This window comes from Artibeus jamaicensis, unplaced genomic scaffold (assembly GCF_021234435.1).
Source record: "Artibeus jamaicensis isolate MK-2021 breed Jamaican fruit bat unplaced genomic scaffold, CSHL_Jam_final contig_1832, whole genome shotgun sequence".
NCBI classification, from domain to species: domain Eukaryota; kingdom Metazoa; phylum Chordata; class Mammalia; order Chiroptera; family Phyllostomidae; genus Artibeus; species Artibeus jamaicensis.
The window spans coordinates 1,483,824-1,498,343 of NW_026521362.1; the positions used below are offsets into that span (position 1 = coordinate 1,483,824).

The window sequence follows — 14,520 nt, forward strand, 5'->3', positions numbered from 1 at the left end:
GCAAATGAAATGGCAAAAGCAAAAAAAAAATAACCTTGATATTCAAAAAGGATTTTCTGTTTTCAGAAACAGATTTTTCAAAGTGAAAATTTCTTCTATCAATAAAGTAAAACTTCCTGCCAAATGACAATACCATGAATGTTTGTCCAAGTATAACCTCAAATATATATCTCACTTTATGCTTAAAATAGATTATTACATTAAGTAATTTTATTATGAAATATCCTAGAGATACCTTGACTTTTACAATATGACTTATGTATATTCACTGTATTTGAATTTTAGAGGCTACTCTGAGTTCATTTTGGGAGACTAGTGAAATAAATCCCTAAAGGCCCCTTTTCCATGCATTAAAATAGAAAATCCTATGGGATTACATTTATGTTTGCTTTCTAAATTATACCAAAAGCTCAATTTTATTAAGTGTAATCTGCCTACTCATGCACAAAATAAAATACTTTGGTTTAGATGTGAGTGTATGTGTTATTTACATTGATTTTATAAGAATATTCTTCCATACATGTGCCAACATGTTCTGCTTAATATTGGTTAGTATGGTAAAAGATGATACCATTACTTTCCTAAATGCTTTTCTGAGCTCATCTAATAGCATATATTGATAGGAATAACAATCTTTAAAGTTATTTTATTGGTTTCAAAAAAAAGATCTACTTAGGGATAGTACCAACTTTCACTCCAATTTAGTTTATATTGTTAAGAAAATAGACCACTAATAGCAGGTAACTTGACATATTTATACATGGTAATAATGTAAAGTTATATCAGATTCTAGGCCCTTAAAATATTGTCCTTTTAATTGAGTTGTGAAATAGTTTATATTCAAGAATCTGTGTTCAAGAATATCAAAGGGTTGTGGTCATATAAATGCAGAATTTCAGTTTCTTTCAGCCTAAAGCATCATTTTTAACATTTTCTAAAAGGTTTTCCAATTGTGCATTTTGACTGCATTATATGTGCAATTAAACCTCTGTGCACAAAAAGCATTTTCTTATGTACTAGCAAATACACCCACAGGAATCCTCTTCTAAACTATAATTTATTTAAACATACAATCATAGGATTTTAAAAACATGCTTTCATTTTTCCAAACTGTGTGCCAATTTGAACTGCTTGGTGATAAATTGAGAGATTTTATTACCATTTTGATCCACCCCCCCCCTCCGTGAGTTAAACATGATCAGGAGGAAATAAAGAAAATCTATGGTGAACCTAATTCCATGTGTTAAACTGTTTCCTTTTACCAGACAAAAGAAGAGAATCACAGATTTGTAGATATTTATGAATGCCAGCACAATTTGAATATTTGGGCCTGCAGCATGCTTTCCTCCGGATTGGCCTAAGCAGTGATAGCTGTGTGTGTTGGGGGGGTGGGGGTGGGAAGGTTGTCCGTGTGTGTGTGTGTGTGTGTGTGTGTGTGTGTGTGTTGTGTTTGTGTGTTATCCTCCTGAACGTTGTAGAGTCAGGCCCCCTACTGACAGGATCAGTCAATTACAGACGTGGGCGTTTCTACTGAGCCTTCCACTAGAATCTGGTGGGGACACAAGAATATGGAGTTTTGACAGTAGTCCTTCTTTACACTTCCTGATGCCTGTGCTCACTCCTTTCCACCCTTTGCACATCCGAGCCCTACCCAAAACTCCAACCCAAGAAATATCTTATATGATAACTGGTTTAAGTGAGTATTTCATTCTTGCATCTGGTGTGTCTCCCTAAGAAGTAACGCTTCCCAGGAACCAGTTCTCTTCCCAGCGAACTCTTTCACAGATTGTAGCACTGGAGGAATTAAGGCTACCTCTTCTCTCATTTTAATGTTATGTTTAATCATGCCATCCCCAGTTATTAATAACTGTTACAATAAGCTGTGAAAACTGCCTCTCCATCTTGGGTGCATGAAGACTTGGACAAAGGCTGGGTTATCAAGAAGCCGGACTCCACAGGTTGCAGTTACCGAGCAGTGAACCAACCACAGGGTGGATTCCTTGGAGCTCACTCTAAGAACTCCAGAACACTCTTCCACTTTCTAGGGGGAAATTCTCAACTTGTCCTGAGACTCAACCCAGGCTCAAGTGTTTTGGTTTTTTTTTAAAGGCAATAACGGTGGAGGAAATGTATTTACTTAAATGTGCCTTTTTGTGTATGAAGGGTAATGGTTACAACCTTAAAAGTTCTCCCAGCCTGTGCTTTCCTACCAATATATTAAAAAAAATAACTGCCAACCCAGGGTGGCTGTGCTTGATTTTCCGATTGCCCGAAAATAGCTGCTGGGAGCCTGCCCTACCGCTGGGCTCAGGGAAAGCTCCCCTCGGGCGCGCCCTGCTCCCTGGCGGAAGGGGAAGGGAACCCGGGAGGGCGCCACCGAGCCAGAGCTGCTATTTTGGGCCCAGCCGCGCGGGTGCGTCAATGCCTGAGCCCCTGCGTCACCGCCACCCCCACCCCTTTCCTTCTACCCGGCTCTCCAAACTCTCACTTTTTCCCTTTCGTTCGCGTGGAATTGATTCTGCCCACGGGGCTCTGACGCTACCGAGCTCATACTAATAAGCTATTCTTCGCCCTCCTCCCCTAATCCCCCTACTCACACACCCTCACTCGCCACCACAAGTCCCCCCCCCAACACACACATTCACACAAGCACACACACTTCCTGGTTTACTTTTTTTCCCCCCTTGTCTCAAGCCCGCTCTTGCACGGCTGAGCTGCGGCGGCAGCGGCGGCAGCAGCAGCAGCAGCGGCAGTGGCAACATCTGGGGAAAACTTAAGGTGGACACGTAGGATTTCCCGAGGCTGTGGCGCTGGAGAGCCTGCTGCTTCCCGGGGCAGTCTCAGGGCACCTGATGGCTTCGGCTCTCCGGCCACTGGGAAGCCGGAGGCGACAGGAGCGGGCAAAGGCAGGGGTGCAGATTAGAGCTGAGCGGCTCGGAAGCGCGGGCAGCGCCGAGGCGCTTTCGGCCCAGGCTGGGAACACGAGGAGGGTGGGGGCGGGGAGCTGCCGAGGGGTCCCAGCGGCCTGGAAGCCAGCCCCGCCGAGGAGAAGCCCTCATAGGCCCGGCCAGTTCAGGCCGGGGGACTGGCAAGGGGGTTTGCTCCTGGGAGAATCGGCATTTCCTTTGCTGGAAAGCGCCTTTCGCCCTCAGGGTGGTGGTTGCATTGACTTGCCCAGCGGAGTCGGCGGCGACTCCGAGGGCCGCGGGGCCGAGGCACCCCTGCAGCCTTACAGCTCGCCGGGGCCCCTCTTCTGGGAGGGCTGAACGCGCACCCTTGACGCTTAGCGGAACTGCTCTATTACCTACTCCTCAGGTTTTGTCTTTCCTTCTGGTCTCACACGGAGGCTGTGAGAGCCCTTGTGCTTCAGAGGAGGAGGGTCAATATATTTCCCTAAAATTTGTGAAGGCACCTCCCACGAATTTTGGCACCAAGGAATATCGAAAGTACTAGATCGGCAAATGGTGAGATGGTGAGATTAGAGCATCTTTCTGCAGAAGGCGCACCTGTTGCCCGCACCGGCTGCCTTGTCTGTGAAAGAAAAGTGGCCTCACTCTGACTTTTGGGTTTCCCAAGGGCTGGGTCTCTCTTTCGCCCTCCACTCCCTTCTCCACGCACCACGTCCTCTGTTGCACGTGAGCATTGCAAGGAAAGAAGGAAACACCGATTAGCCCCTACTATCTCAGACTCCCAGAGAGACAGAGAGGGAGGGAGGGGGAGAGAGAGAGAGAGAGAGAGAGAGAGAGAGAGAGAATGAATATGAATATGCCAGAAGAGGAGGTGGCGGCCTGGGACAGGAAAAGGGAGATGAGGGGGATACACCGCGCTAGGGAAATCCCACCCCAATTGCTTAAGCCCTCGGAGCGTCTCGTGTCAGGGGACATCTGTACTCTCTTTCGCTAATGGGGGTGACCACTGTGGGTGGGTGAGGTTAGGGAGCTGCCAGGCACATCCCACCCTTACGACTCCAGGTGCTGGCTACCTGGCCCACACGAGGGCTCCTTTCCGCCCAGGCTTTTGTTGCACCCTCCCCCACGTGTGAGAGGCTAGGCGGCCGTGGTGGCGCGGGGTTTGGGGGAGGTGGGTGAGATGTCGCTCTGTGGGCTGCACGGACCAGAGTGGAGAGGTCACACCTCTTTCGGAAAAAAACAAAAAAAACCCTAGCTGGCTACCAAGGTGAACCCAGAATGGTTCCCACCTTAAAATCGGCCCTGCTCGTGACGTCAGGTCGGAAATATACCAAAGCGAGCGCGGGCCAGGAGTCCGGGGAGCGCGGCGGCGCGGCGATTGGGCGACGGGCCTCTGACGCGCGCTGACGCGCGGAGACTTTAGGTGCATGTTGGCAGCGGCAGCGCGAGCCACATAAACAAAGGCACATTGGCCGCCAGGGCCAGTCCTCCCGGAGGCTCGCGCAAAGCTCCGCGGTCCTGCTCGGCAGTCCAGCCAGCCGCCTTCCCCTGCTCCCTCCCGGCTCTCGGCGTCTCCGCACCCTTCGCCCCTCTCGCCCACCCTCCCCGACCTTGCGCCCGGACTCCCAGAGGGAACTACACTTCGGCAGAGTTGAATGAATGAAGAGAGAAGTGGAGAACTCCTAAATGAGTAGGTGACGCCCGTGCAACTCGCGTTTTTTAATCCTTCTTTCTTCTTTTGCACGTCTCTTCTTTCCACATATGTGGTACAGGTTCTCTGGAATTGGGCATCAGAGGCGCGAAACGCGAGTGGGGCCGGAGGATGGGGAGGAGGTGTCTCGCAGTTACGGAGGGCATTTGTCCGAACACCAGCTTTGGCACTAGCGGAAAGTTGGCTCCCAACAGAGATTTCTAGGCTCCTCATTGGTAGGCATGAAGGGAGACTTGCATAGTTTGGGGAGCTTCGGACTTGCCCGCGAAAATGAATGTGCGCAAACTTTGCTCTTAGTGCGGAATTGGTTGTCGTCTTTAGACACGAAGACTCCAAATCCTGTGTAATTCGAGGGGCCTGGACGCTGCCCACAAAGTGACAGGCAGAGAGAAAGTGCTTCAGTTTATGTGTTGCTTGGGAACTGTGTCACCGAGGCTGGCCAGTGTGCCAGCGTTTCCTGGGTATTGTTGAGTAAGGGAAGGGGGTGGGGTGGGGTGGGGTAGAGTGTCCTGTTACTAAGTTGACTGAAATGTCTGTTTTTGATATATGCCGAGCTTGTGTATGCGAATGTGTCAGATACAAACAGAGAATATGTAAAGAGTACAGTTACGAAGCTGTGAAGTAACCAGGGGGGTAATAACCAGCACAGGCACGTCTCTCATGGCTGTGAGGGTCAAGAGTCTCCTTTCTTTCTACTTTTTTTTTCTTTTAAGTTAACCTGTCTTCATTTATGAAGCAAGATCCTTAAAGGGGAGGGGAGCAAAGAGAACAGAAGGTGTTTGGCTTTCCTTTTCATTAGTAATAAGATTATCTGTGGTGTGGAATGTCTTCCAAGTAGGAACGTTTGAAAATGAATAGGATGCAAGAATACCTTGCTCCAGCAAGTGGGCAGATTGTGGCAGGCTGTGTAGGGAAGGTGTTCATCTTGCTATGTTGGGAATCACTTCTAACGTTGGTGCCAATACCAGCTAAGCAGCATTGCCCTCTCTCTGCAACGGACCTAAAATGCTCCTAAGATGCCCCTCTTTCCACCCCTTGACCATTAACAGTGTTGAGAGATAAGTTTCTTGGAAAAGTGAATGCCAGTTCACCTGTTTCCCAGTCCCAGTGCTCTGTCACATACGTGTTCATATTAACTTCAGGGCTGCCCAGGCCTTTCCAACATTTTGTATCTCAAAGGGGTGGAGGGAGAGGCTTCCTCATTTTACATTCTTGACTTCTACTTCTACTTTCTTCTCCCCTCCCAAAAGAGAAGCCAGTTTCACGGTGGGGGGGGGGGTGGAACAGAGAAGGTTCTACTGCTGTATTTTATTAACCTCGAGTTATTTCTTTTTGGGTCTGAATTAAACTGAAATGGAATGACACTTCCCTCCACCCCCCATACAAGTGTCCAATTTATTACATCATAAGTATTAAACAAGTACATGGAATACCTTTGCTTCTTCAGAACCCTCTCTCTGCAAGGATTTACACAGTGCAATGGGTGGCATGTTCTGTCGATTTCAGCCATCTCTTTTACACACTTATGTTAACTGCTGGGTTTGATGAAGGCTGCACCCGGTTTCCAATGAAACTCTCATGGTGGGCATAGAAAGGCCTGCCTGGTGAGTCTACAGATGCCTGGCTGACTCTGTCCAGAATGTCGCCCTGAAGCTTTCTGTGTCTGTTTTCAGGGAGGAGATCTGACAGGCTGGACTCCCCATTGCTTTTCTAAAATCTTGGAAACTTTAGCCTTCATTGAATTACGACACTGTCCACCTTTAGTTCCCTTGAAAACGCCTGTAACTCGGCTGAAGGTTAGTGCGACTTGATTTCTCCCCCTCCCCCATTCCCTAAACATCAAGACGAGGGGCAATGCGGTCTTCCTCAGCAAACCCTGTGACTTAAGATTTTCCAACCCTTCACCTTCGGGAACAACTTTCTCATTGTGCAGGTCAATTTCATTTCTCGAATGAGTTTGCTGAACCTGAACTTCAGAGGAAAAGGCTCATTTGACCAGGATTATCCATGAAAGCGGGTTGATGGGGGGCATTTGGAAATAGCCGGGCTTTCTAGCTCTGGGTCTTCATTTGGCCAGCCTTTCCACACCCTGCACAGTTTTGCCCTCTGAAGCATTGGCGCTCTCCACCCTTCCCCTTGCGCCCCTACACCTCTCTGACTGCCGCGGGCTGCCGGTGTAGCTCCAGGTGTACCCGAGCCCGGGAGAAAGTGTTCAGTTGCCCAGGCTGAGTGTATGTTATTGCCCTGTTTCGTTTCCAGCCATGCCTTGTGTTCAGGCGCAGTATGGGTCCTCGCCTCAAGGAGCCAGCCCCGCTTCTCAGAGCTACAGTTACCACTCTTCGGGAGAATACAGCTCCGATTTCTTAACTCCAGAGTTTGTCAAGTTTAGCATGGACCTCACCAACACTGAAATCACTGCCACCACTTCTCTCCCCAGCTTCAGTACCTTTATGGACAACTACAGCACAGGCTACGACGTCAAGCCACCTTGCTTGTACCAAATGCCCCTGTCCGGACAGCAGTCTTCCATTAAAGTAGAAGACATTCAGATGCACAACTACCAGCAACACAGCCACCTGCCCCCCCAGTCCGAGGAGATGATGCCGCACTCCGGGTCGGTTTACTACAAGCCCTCCTCGCCCCCAACGTCCACCACCCCGGGCTTCCAGGTTCAGCACAGCCCCATGTGGGATGACCCCGGCTCCCTCCACAACTTCCACCAGAACTACGTGGCCACCACGCACATGATCGAGCAGAGGAAAACGCCTGTGTCCCGCCTCTCCCTCTTCTCCTTTAAGCAGTCGCCCCCCGGTACCCCAGTGTCTAGCTGTCAGATGCGCTTCGACGGGCCCCTGCACGTCCCCATGAACCCGGAGCCGGCGGGCAGCCACCACGTTGTGGACGGGCAGACCTTTGCTGTGCCCAACCCCATCCGCAAGCCCGCGTCCATGGGCTTCCCGGGCCTGCAGATCGGCCACGCGTCGCAGCTGCTCGACACGCAGGTGCCCTCGCCGCCGTCGCGGGGCTCCCCCTCCAACGAGGGGCTGTGCGCAGTCTGCGGCGACAACGCGGCCTGCCAGCACTACGGCGTGCGCACCTGTGAGGGCTGCAAAGGTTTCTTTAAGGTGAGCGAGGCCGGGGAAGGAGGAGGCAGGTAGGGGCCCTCTAGGGCCGGGAGCCTGAGCGTGAGGTCTCCACCTCGGTGCAGGCAGCTCAGGCCCAGCTGGTCCCGGAAGGTTCAGCTTCCAGGGTCTGCAGAGGTTGCGTGCGGTGGGGGCAGTCGGGTGCCCGAGAAAAGGAAGTGGGGAGACCAGGAGACCCGGGGTCGCATCCCCTGCACGAAGCCACCCGGCAGGCCCCCCGCCCCAAGTCGCTGGAGCGGGAGTTGGAAGAGGGTCATTTGCATGTGCTCGGAGCTGTCTTCTCTGTTCAGATTGAAATTGGTTAGGACAGAGAACCGTGTCTGAGCTAACCAAGTGGAACAGAATTCCCTATGGTCAAATTAAGTGATCTCTTTATTTCGCCATCCTGATTGAATAATCTTATCATTTTAAATAGAGAAGGTCTCCAAGGAATGTAAATAATATGAATGCCCACGGATTTGTATTTACTGAACGTCTCCTTCTCTTTCTCTTGGCATATAAAACACAGCAAGGAGAGGCAAGGTTAGCTCCAATGTTAACGCTATCAATTTTCTTCTGTAACATGCCCTGGGGGAGGAAAAAGAAAAGAAAGAGAAAAGAAAAAGAAAAAAAAATAAAAAGGAGTTGCGTATATGTGTTTGTTTGGGGAAGGTAGTGTAGACCCCAGCCGTTCAGAAATTGTCTGAGGATTCCCTCTGTTGCTGGTTTTCAAGAGAAAAATAATTTTCGGTCTCTATTGTCTTTTTTTTTTTTCCAGCGCACGGTGCAAAAAAACGCGAAATACGTTTGTTTAGCAAATAAAAACTGCCCAGTGGACAAGCGGCGTCGCAATCGCTGCCAGTACTGCCGATTTCAGAAGTGCCTGGCTGTTGGGATGGTCAAAGAAGGTAGGTCGGGGCGAGCGGCCGACTCCGCCCGTGTCCCTGCCCCAACCCCATTCCTCACCGCCAGAGCCGGGACTCCTGGCCCCCACCCGCCTCCGGCCTCCGCGAACCCGCAGCTTCCCCAGCCTGTCCTACAGGAAGCCGCCAGGCTCTTCTCCTTTTGACCATAGGATTCATTTGGAAGAGCACATAAAACAACCCAGCACTTTTTTTTTTTTAAACAAGCAGTGGGGCCTCTGCCACCCGGCCCGTTGCCCTGCGGCTGTGGCCTTCCCCCGGGAGGGGCCTAGGGAGGGGCCGAGGCAGCAGCTGGGTCCTCCTTGGCCGGGCGGCAGTAACCCGGCTCTTTCTTTGCAGTGGTTCGAACGGACAGTTTAAAAGGTCGGAGAGGTCGTTTACCCTCGAAACCGAAGAGCCCACAGGATCCCTCTCCCCCTTCGCCCCCGGTGAGTCTGATCAGTGCCCTCGTCAGGGCCCATGTCGACTCCAACCCGGCTATGACCAGCCTGGACTATTCCAGGGTAAGAAGCTGGTGGGGGGTATGTATCATGTGGACAGACCGACAGATGGGCAGGAACCCCTCCCCACTCCCATCCCTAACCCCAGACTCCAGAGATTAAAGGAGGCAATGGGGCTGTGGCGTCACAGTTCTGGGCAGAGCCACAGAAGGCCATCAGACTCACAGACAAGGGTAGACATGAGGGTCTTGCAGAGGAGGGAAGAAAAGTTAGGCCAGGGTGGTCACATCTCTTCCAGCCCCTTGCTCATTACCGTGGTGCACACATACTCACATATTAATGCCTCTGATGCCAAAACCAGAGGCAGAGTGAACCCCCCCATTGGATTTTATTCCCCATCTTCCACGGAGGTGCTTTCGTCCTCATCCTCCCTGGCACATCAGGGCGGGGAATGCTTGCTTGGGGGTCCGGAAAGGGAAAGGGAAAGAGAGAGGGTCTAAGGAATGGCATTGCGTCGGAGGATCAGGGGTCAGTCCTACTTTTACCCCAGCTGTGAGAACGTGTGGGCTTTAATTGGAGGAAGTATGTCGGGCAAACCTAGAAGTCACTGCAATTTTATTAAGATTTGCAAAGGGCGTCTCTGCTCAAGACCCACTCTGGGACTGGCATGAATACTAACGTGTCAATTGTTTTGTGGAGATAAGAGTGAACGTTTCCCAGGGCTGGATGGCACTGTATTTAGTCTGTATGGAAATGGTAATTTACATATTTAAAGCGACGACCTCATAGCACCATCCCTAATTGAATTAATTGCCCCGGAACATCTAATTTCCTTACTGGTCAGAGAGAGGTTTAATTGTTATAAAAACCTGGCTCCGCTACTAGAAACGGGGTTAGCAATTTCACGGGTTATATATTTTAGAGAACCTCATTAAGTGCTTTTTAAAATGAAATTCCAGTTCCAGGCGAACCCTGACTATCAGATGAGTGGAGATGACACCCAGCATATCCAACAATTCTATGATCTCCTGACTGGCTCCATGGAGATCATCAGGGGCTGGGCCGAGAAGATTCCGGGCTTCGCTGACCTGCCCAAAGCCGACCAGGACCTGCTCTTCGAATCGGCTTTCTTAGAACTGTTTGTGCTGCGATTAGCATACAGGTAACGGAGGAAGCAATCAAGGCGGCCAGGGGAGAAGGAAGAAAGCTGTGGAGACCAGAGAAGAGAGGAGAAAGGGAGATAAAAGGAGGGAAAGAGAAAAGGACAGGCTAGGGAAAAGGAGGGAAAGGACAGTAGAAAAAGATAGAGAAGGGAAGGAGTGAGTGAGCCCAGAAGTCTTGGACAAATGGAGTGGCAGTGGGATGGGGGCGTGCCTGATTGTTAGGATATTGAACCCTTTCAAGGTCCACTGGTCTACATTTTATTAACTCTTCGGTAATTAGGTGCCTCTTAAATCCCTCATTTATTGCTCTTCAAGTAATTAGTTGTTTAGCTTTTCTCTCTCTCTTTTTCTCCCCTCTCTTTCTTTGGTATTAATTGCAGGTCCAACCCAGTGGAGGGTAAACTCATCTTTTGCAATGGGGTGGTCTTGCACAGGTTGCAATGTGTTCGTGGCTTTGGGGAATGGATTGATTCCATTGTTGAATTCTCCTCCAACTTGCAGAATATGAACATCGATATTTCTGCCTTCTCCTGCATTGCTGCCCTGGCTATGGTCACAGGTCAGTAGAAGAGGTGCAAGGCACTTCTCCAGAACTGCCCAGCGGGATTGGTCCTGGTTTCCCCTTGCCACAGATTCTACCCTGGTGTTTCCAGCTAGCTAACCACTTTGTGCATTCCTCTTTTGCTTTTGATTGTGTTTTCTGCAGAGAGACACGGGCTCAAGGAACCCAAGAGAGTGGAAGAACTGCAAAACAAGATTGTAAATTGTCTCAAAGACCACGTGACTTTCAATAATGGGGGGTTGAACCGCCCCAACTATTTGTCCAAACTGTTGGGGAAGCTCCCAGAACTCCGTACCCTTTGCACACAGGGGCTACAGCGCATTTTCTACCTGAAACTGGAAGACTTGGTACCACCACCAGCAATAATTGACAAACTTTTTCTGGACACTTTACCTTTCTAGACCTACTCCCATGCACTTCAAAGGAACTGGAAAGAAAACCTAAAACTGTCCAGAGGGGGCAAGTCACATGGGCAGAGATATCCCCCTGAGCTGTCTCAGCTCTTGCCAGCCCCCACCCCTTCCATCAAACCCCCCAGCCCCTTCATCCCTCAAGGAGAACAGAAAACAAAAAAAAAAACAAAAACTGTTGCTATTTCCTAACCTGCAGGCAGAACCTGAAAGGGCATTTTGGCTCTGGGCATCCTGGATTTAGAACATGGACTACACACAAAACAGCGGTATAAACTTTTTATTATCAGTTTAAAAAGCAGTTTAATGTTCAGAAGGAAGATTCCTAATGTATGATGGGAAACGTTTGGCCACATTTGGTTGTTGCAGTTGAGACAAATGTAATACACACACATACACACACACACCATAAGGGGACCCACAAGTATTGCCCTTTAAAAGACTTTAAAGTTTTCTGCTGTAAAGAAAGCTGTAATATATAGTAAAACTAAATGTTGCGTGGGTGGCATGATTTGAAGAAGGCAAAGGCTTGTAAATTTACCCAAATGCAGTTTGGCTTTTTAAATTATTTTGTGCCTATTTATGAATACATATTACAAATTCTAAAAGTTAAGTGTGTTTGCAAAAAAAATAATAAAATAACTACATAAAAAAGGGACCAGCATGTTGATTCTAGGTTGAAAATGTTATAGGCACTTGCTACTTCAGTAATGTCTATATTATATAAATAGTATTTCAGACACTATGTAGTCTGTTAGATTTTATAAAGATTGGTAGTTATCTGAGCTTAAACATTTTCTCAAATGTAAAATAGGTGGGCACAAGTATTACACATCTGAAAATCCTGACAATGGGGACACATAGTGTTTGTAACACCGTCCAACATTCCTTGTTTGTAAGTGTTGTACGTACCGTTGATGTTGATAAAAGAAAGTTTATATCTTGATTATTTTGTTGTCTAAAGCTAAACAGAACCTGCATGCTACAGCTTTTGACTGTTTCCAGAGTGCTTATAAGATACATAACTCCCTGGAAATTACTGAGCACTTTGAAATTTTTTGTTTTTTTTTAAATGTCTAAAATTGTCAGTTAATATATTATTTTATGTTTGAGTAAGAATTTTAATATTGCCATATTCTGTAGTATTTTTCTTTGTATATTTCCAGTATGGCACATGAGATGAGTCACTGCCTTTTTTTCTATGGTGTATGACAGTTAGACACACTGATTTTTTTTCTGATAAATTCTTTCGTTGAGAAAGACAATTTTAATGTTTACAACAATAAACTATGTAAATGAACAGAATTTTGTCTTCTTTCTGGGTGAGGGAAAAAAGCAACATACATTAGACAGAGTTGGTTGATTTGGGGCAGGTCACTTATTTAACATCTGAGTTTCAAACTGCCAACCCAGCTCTATGCTGAAGGAAGAAACTGGGTAATGGAACTAATTTCCAGAGAACTCAGGGCAATATTTTTCTTTAACCAGAGTTTTCCAGTGTGGCAACCTACATTGACCAGAAACGATTAAGACTATCTCAGCTTCTCTGTTAACTTTGCTGCAGCTTTCAGAAGAGAGTTCAGGACACCAAACAGCTTTTGAACTTCTGCAAGTCCAAAGTCTTGTCAAATGTTCATCTTGCACAGTGTTGAGGAGGTATCTTTTTAAGACTCAGGAAGTCAACATAGATGTGAAGTGTGCTGTACTTAATCTGGAACTTTTCTAATTCCTCTACTTAATACTGTTGTGAAGATTCTTGGTGGAAGAACCAGCATGCGGGGCCCTCTGGGCCTTGGGTCAGTCAGTGGTCTTTGCTATAGAGCTGAACTCTGTAGAGGCATTTCTTGCAACTTTTTCTTCTCATAGTGATGAGATTGGTTACAGTTTTAGAATAATATTTCACTTTAAAAGTTTCTCAAATAAATAATAAAATATCCCTGTGTCAGGTGCTTTGTGTGGTATAAGCCAGTTATACCACAGCCTTGGGATTTCGCCCCAAATCAGCTTTTAGCAGGAAAGTAATGCTGTCCATCCACTTACAGTCTGGGCTGCCACTGGGCACCCTGGCCCTTGGGCAGTGGGGGTCCACTGAGCTTCGCTGCAGGACAGCTGTGAATTCACAGGGCGCAGAACAAAGGGCAGCCTTCTTCACTGACCCTGGTGAATTACTGATCTCCTTCAGTCCCTGAAATGTACAGTGTTACTGTTTTTAAAAAACAAACTTAGAACAGGAAATCGCCATGAAAGTCCCCTGGTTACTTTTATTTTGCTTCCCTGTTCTTCAAAAGACGAGTTTTGAGAGTGGGTTAAAGAGAGAAAGCAGGTCTCCCAGTAACTTAGGTCGCTCTTAGGAGATGGGTTTCTCTTCGGGGAACTCTGAGGAGCAAAAGTGGGTGGCCAGGTAAGAGACTGCATAGTAAGTGAACTCTTCAATTGCCTGGCTTTGTTGAAAAGATGAGGCTTGCCTTTTTCATTTTCACAACTTCAGCCCAACCACAGCCGAACACTAATAAGCAGAAAGAGAGAAAGCTCTTTAGAAATACTAGAAGTCTGCAGAGCCGTCAGCACTCATCTCCCAGGTGTCTGCAGCCTGAGACAATTACATTCCGACTCAGAATCCCATAGAATTGAACCAGAAACGAACCCCGTTGCCGGTTCTCCCTTAAGGAAGAGACTGCGCATCACCCGAGGCCAATGGGTGTTAGGCAGTGAGCATCCCTCCAGAGAATTTGGGGTGGAAGGCGGGAGGGATGACCTTCTCCCACGGCCGCGCGCACACTGCGTGCGCCGCCTCCGCGTATCTTCAATTGTAATACCTGAGTGGCAAAGTGGCTAGTGCTTTTCTGCTTCATAGTTAATCCAGTCTCTTTCCAACTCCAGGCTGTGCGTCCGGGTTGTGAAAGGAAAGAGCCTCGCACGCATCTATCTCCCTGGGATTTTTTGAGATCCGCGCAGCTGAGGACTTTTCCCGTCTGTCCTAGTCTTTCTAGGAGTAAAATGCAGGAAAAGCAACAGACACGCTGCATTGCAAAAGCTAGATATCGCATGGAAGTTCTTTAGAAAGAGATTAAAACTTTATAACAGGGGCTTAAGTTCTCACTCCTCTTCCCACGTCCTCTTTAAGAATGTCAGTTATTGTATATCGTCCTGGTTATGAAAGTACATAATCATTGTTCTGAAGACTTGACCATACATTCCTCAGCTTAGCCAGGTCTAATTTTAAGTTTTCGCAGTGACCTAGACACACTTTCAGTGGTTGATTAGAAGGCCCTGACTTCAC

At 48.0% G+C, this 14,520-nt stretch overlaps 1 protein-coding gene across 5 annotated transcripts; it reads left to right on the plus strand.

Annotated features, from left to right (window-relative positions):
• The first annotated feature begins 2,987 nt into the window (after positions 1 to 2,987).
• On the plus strand, positions 2,988 to 12,512 carry NR4A2 (nuclear receptor subfamily 4 group A member 2). 5 transcript variants are annotated; one of them, XR_005083254.2, is made up of 8 exons: positions 2,988 to 4,599; positions 6,294 to 6,416; positions 6,880 to 7,745; positions 8,521 to 8,650; positions 9,005 to 9,168; positions 10,065 to 10,267; positions 10,770 to 10,827; positions 10,975 to 11,004. XR_005083254.2 is itself a non-coding variant. In XM_037150696.2 (8 exons), exons 3-8 carry the CDS (start codon positions 6,882 to 6,884, stop codon positions 11,229 to 11,231), a joined length of 1,722 nt encoding a protein of 573 aa, XP_037006591.1. In that variant the 5' UTR covers positions 2,988 to 4,599; positions 6,294 to 6,416; positions 6,880 to 6,881; the 3' UTR covers positions 11,232 to 12,512. The 5 variants fall into 5 exon arrangements, 4 of the variants coding, with proteins under 4 accessions (XP_037006591.1, XP_037006592.1, XP_037006590.1 ...); XM_037150696.2 differs by having other exon boundaries at positions 9,005 to 9,093; positions 10,649 to 10,827; positions 10,975 to 12,512; XM_037150695.2 differs by having other exon boundaries at positions 2,990 to 4,599; positions 10,649 to 10,827; positions 10,975 to 12,512.
• The last annotated feature ends 2,008 nt before the right edge of the window (positions 12,513 to 14,520 follow it).

Coding starts and splice junctions, on each gene's coding strand:
- NR4A2 (XM_037150695.2), top strand. CDS start 6,882: ATGCCTTGTGTTCAGGCGCAGTATGGGTCCTCGCCTCAAGGAGCCAGC. Junction 7,746..8,520: donor GCTGCAAAGGTTTCTTTAAG/GTGAGCGAGGCC, acceptor TTTTTTTTCCAG/CGCACGGTGCAAAAAAACGC. Junction 10,828..10,974: donor TGCCCTGGCTATGGTCACAG/GTCAGTAGAAGA, acceptor TGTTTTCTGCAG/AGAGACACGGGCTCAAGGAA.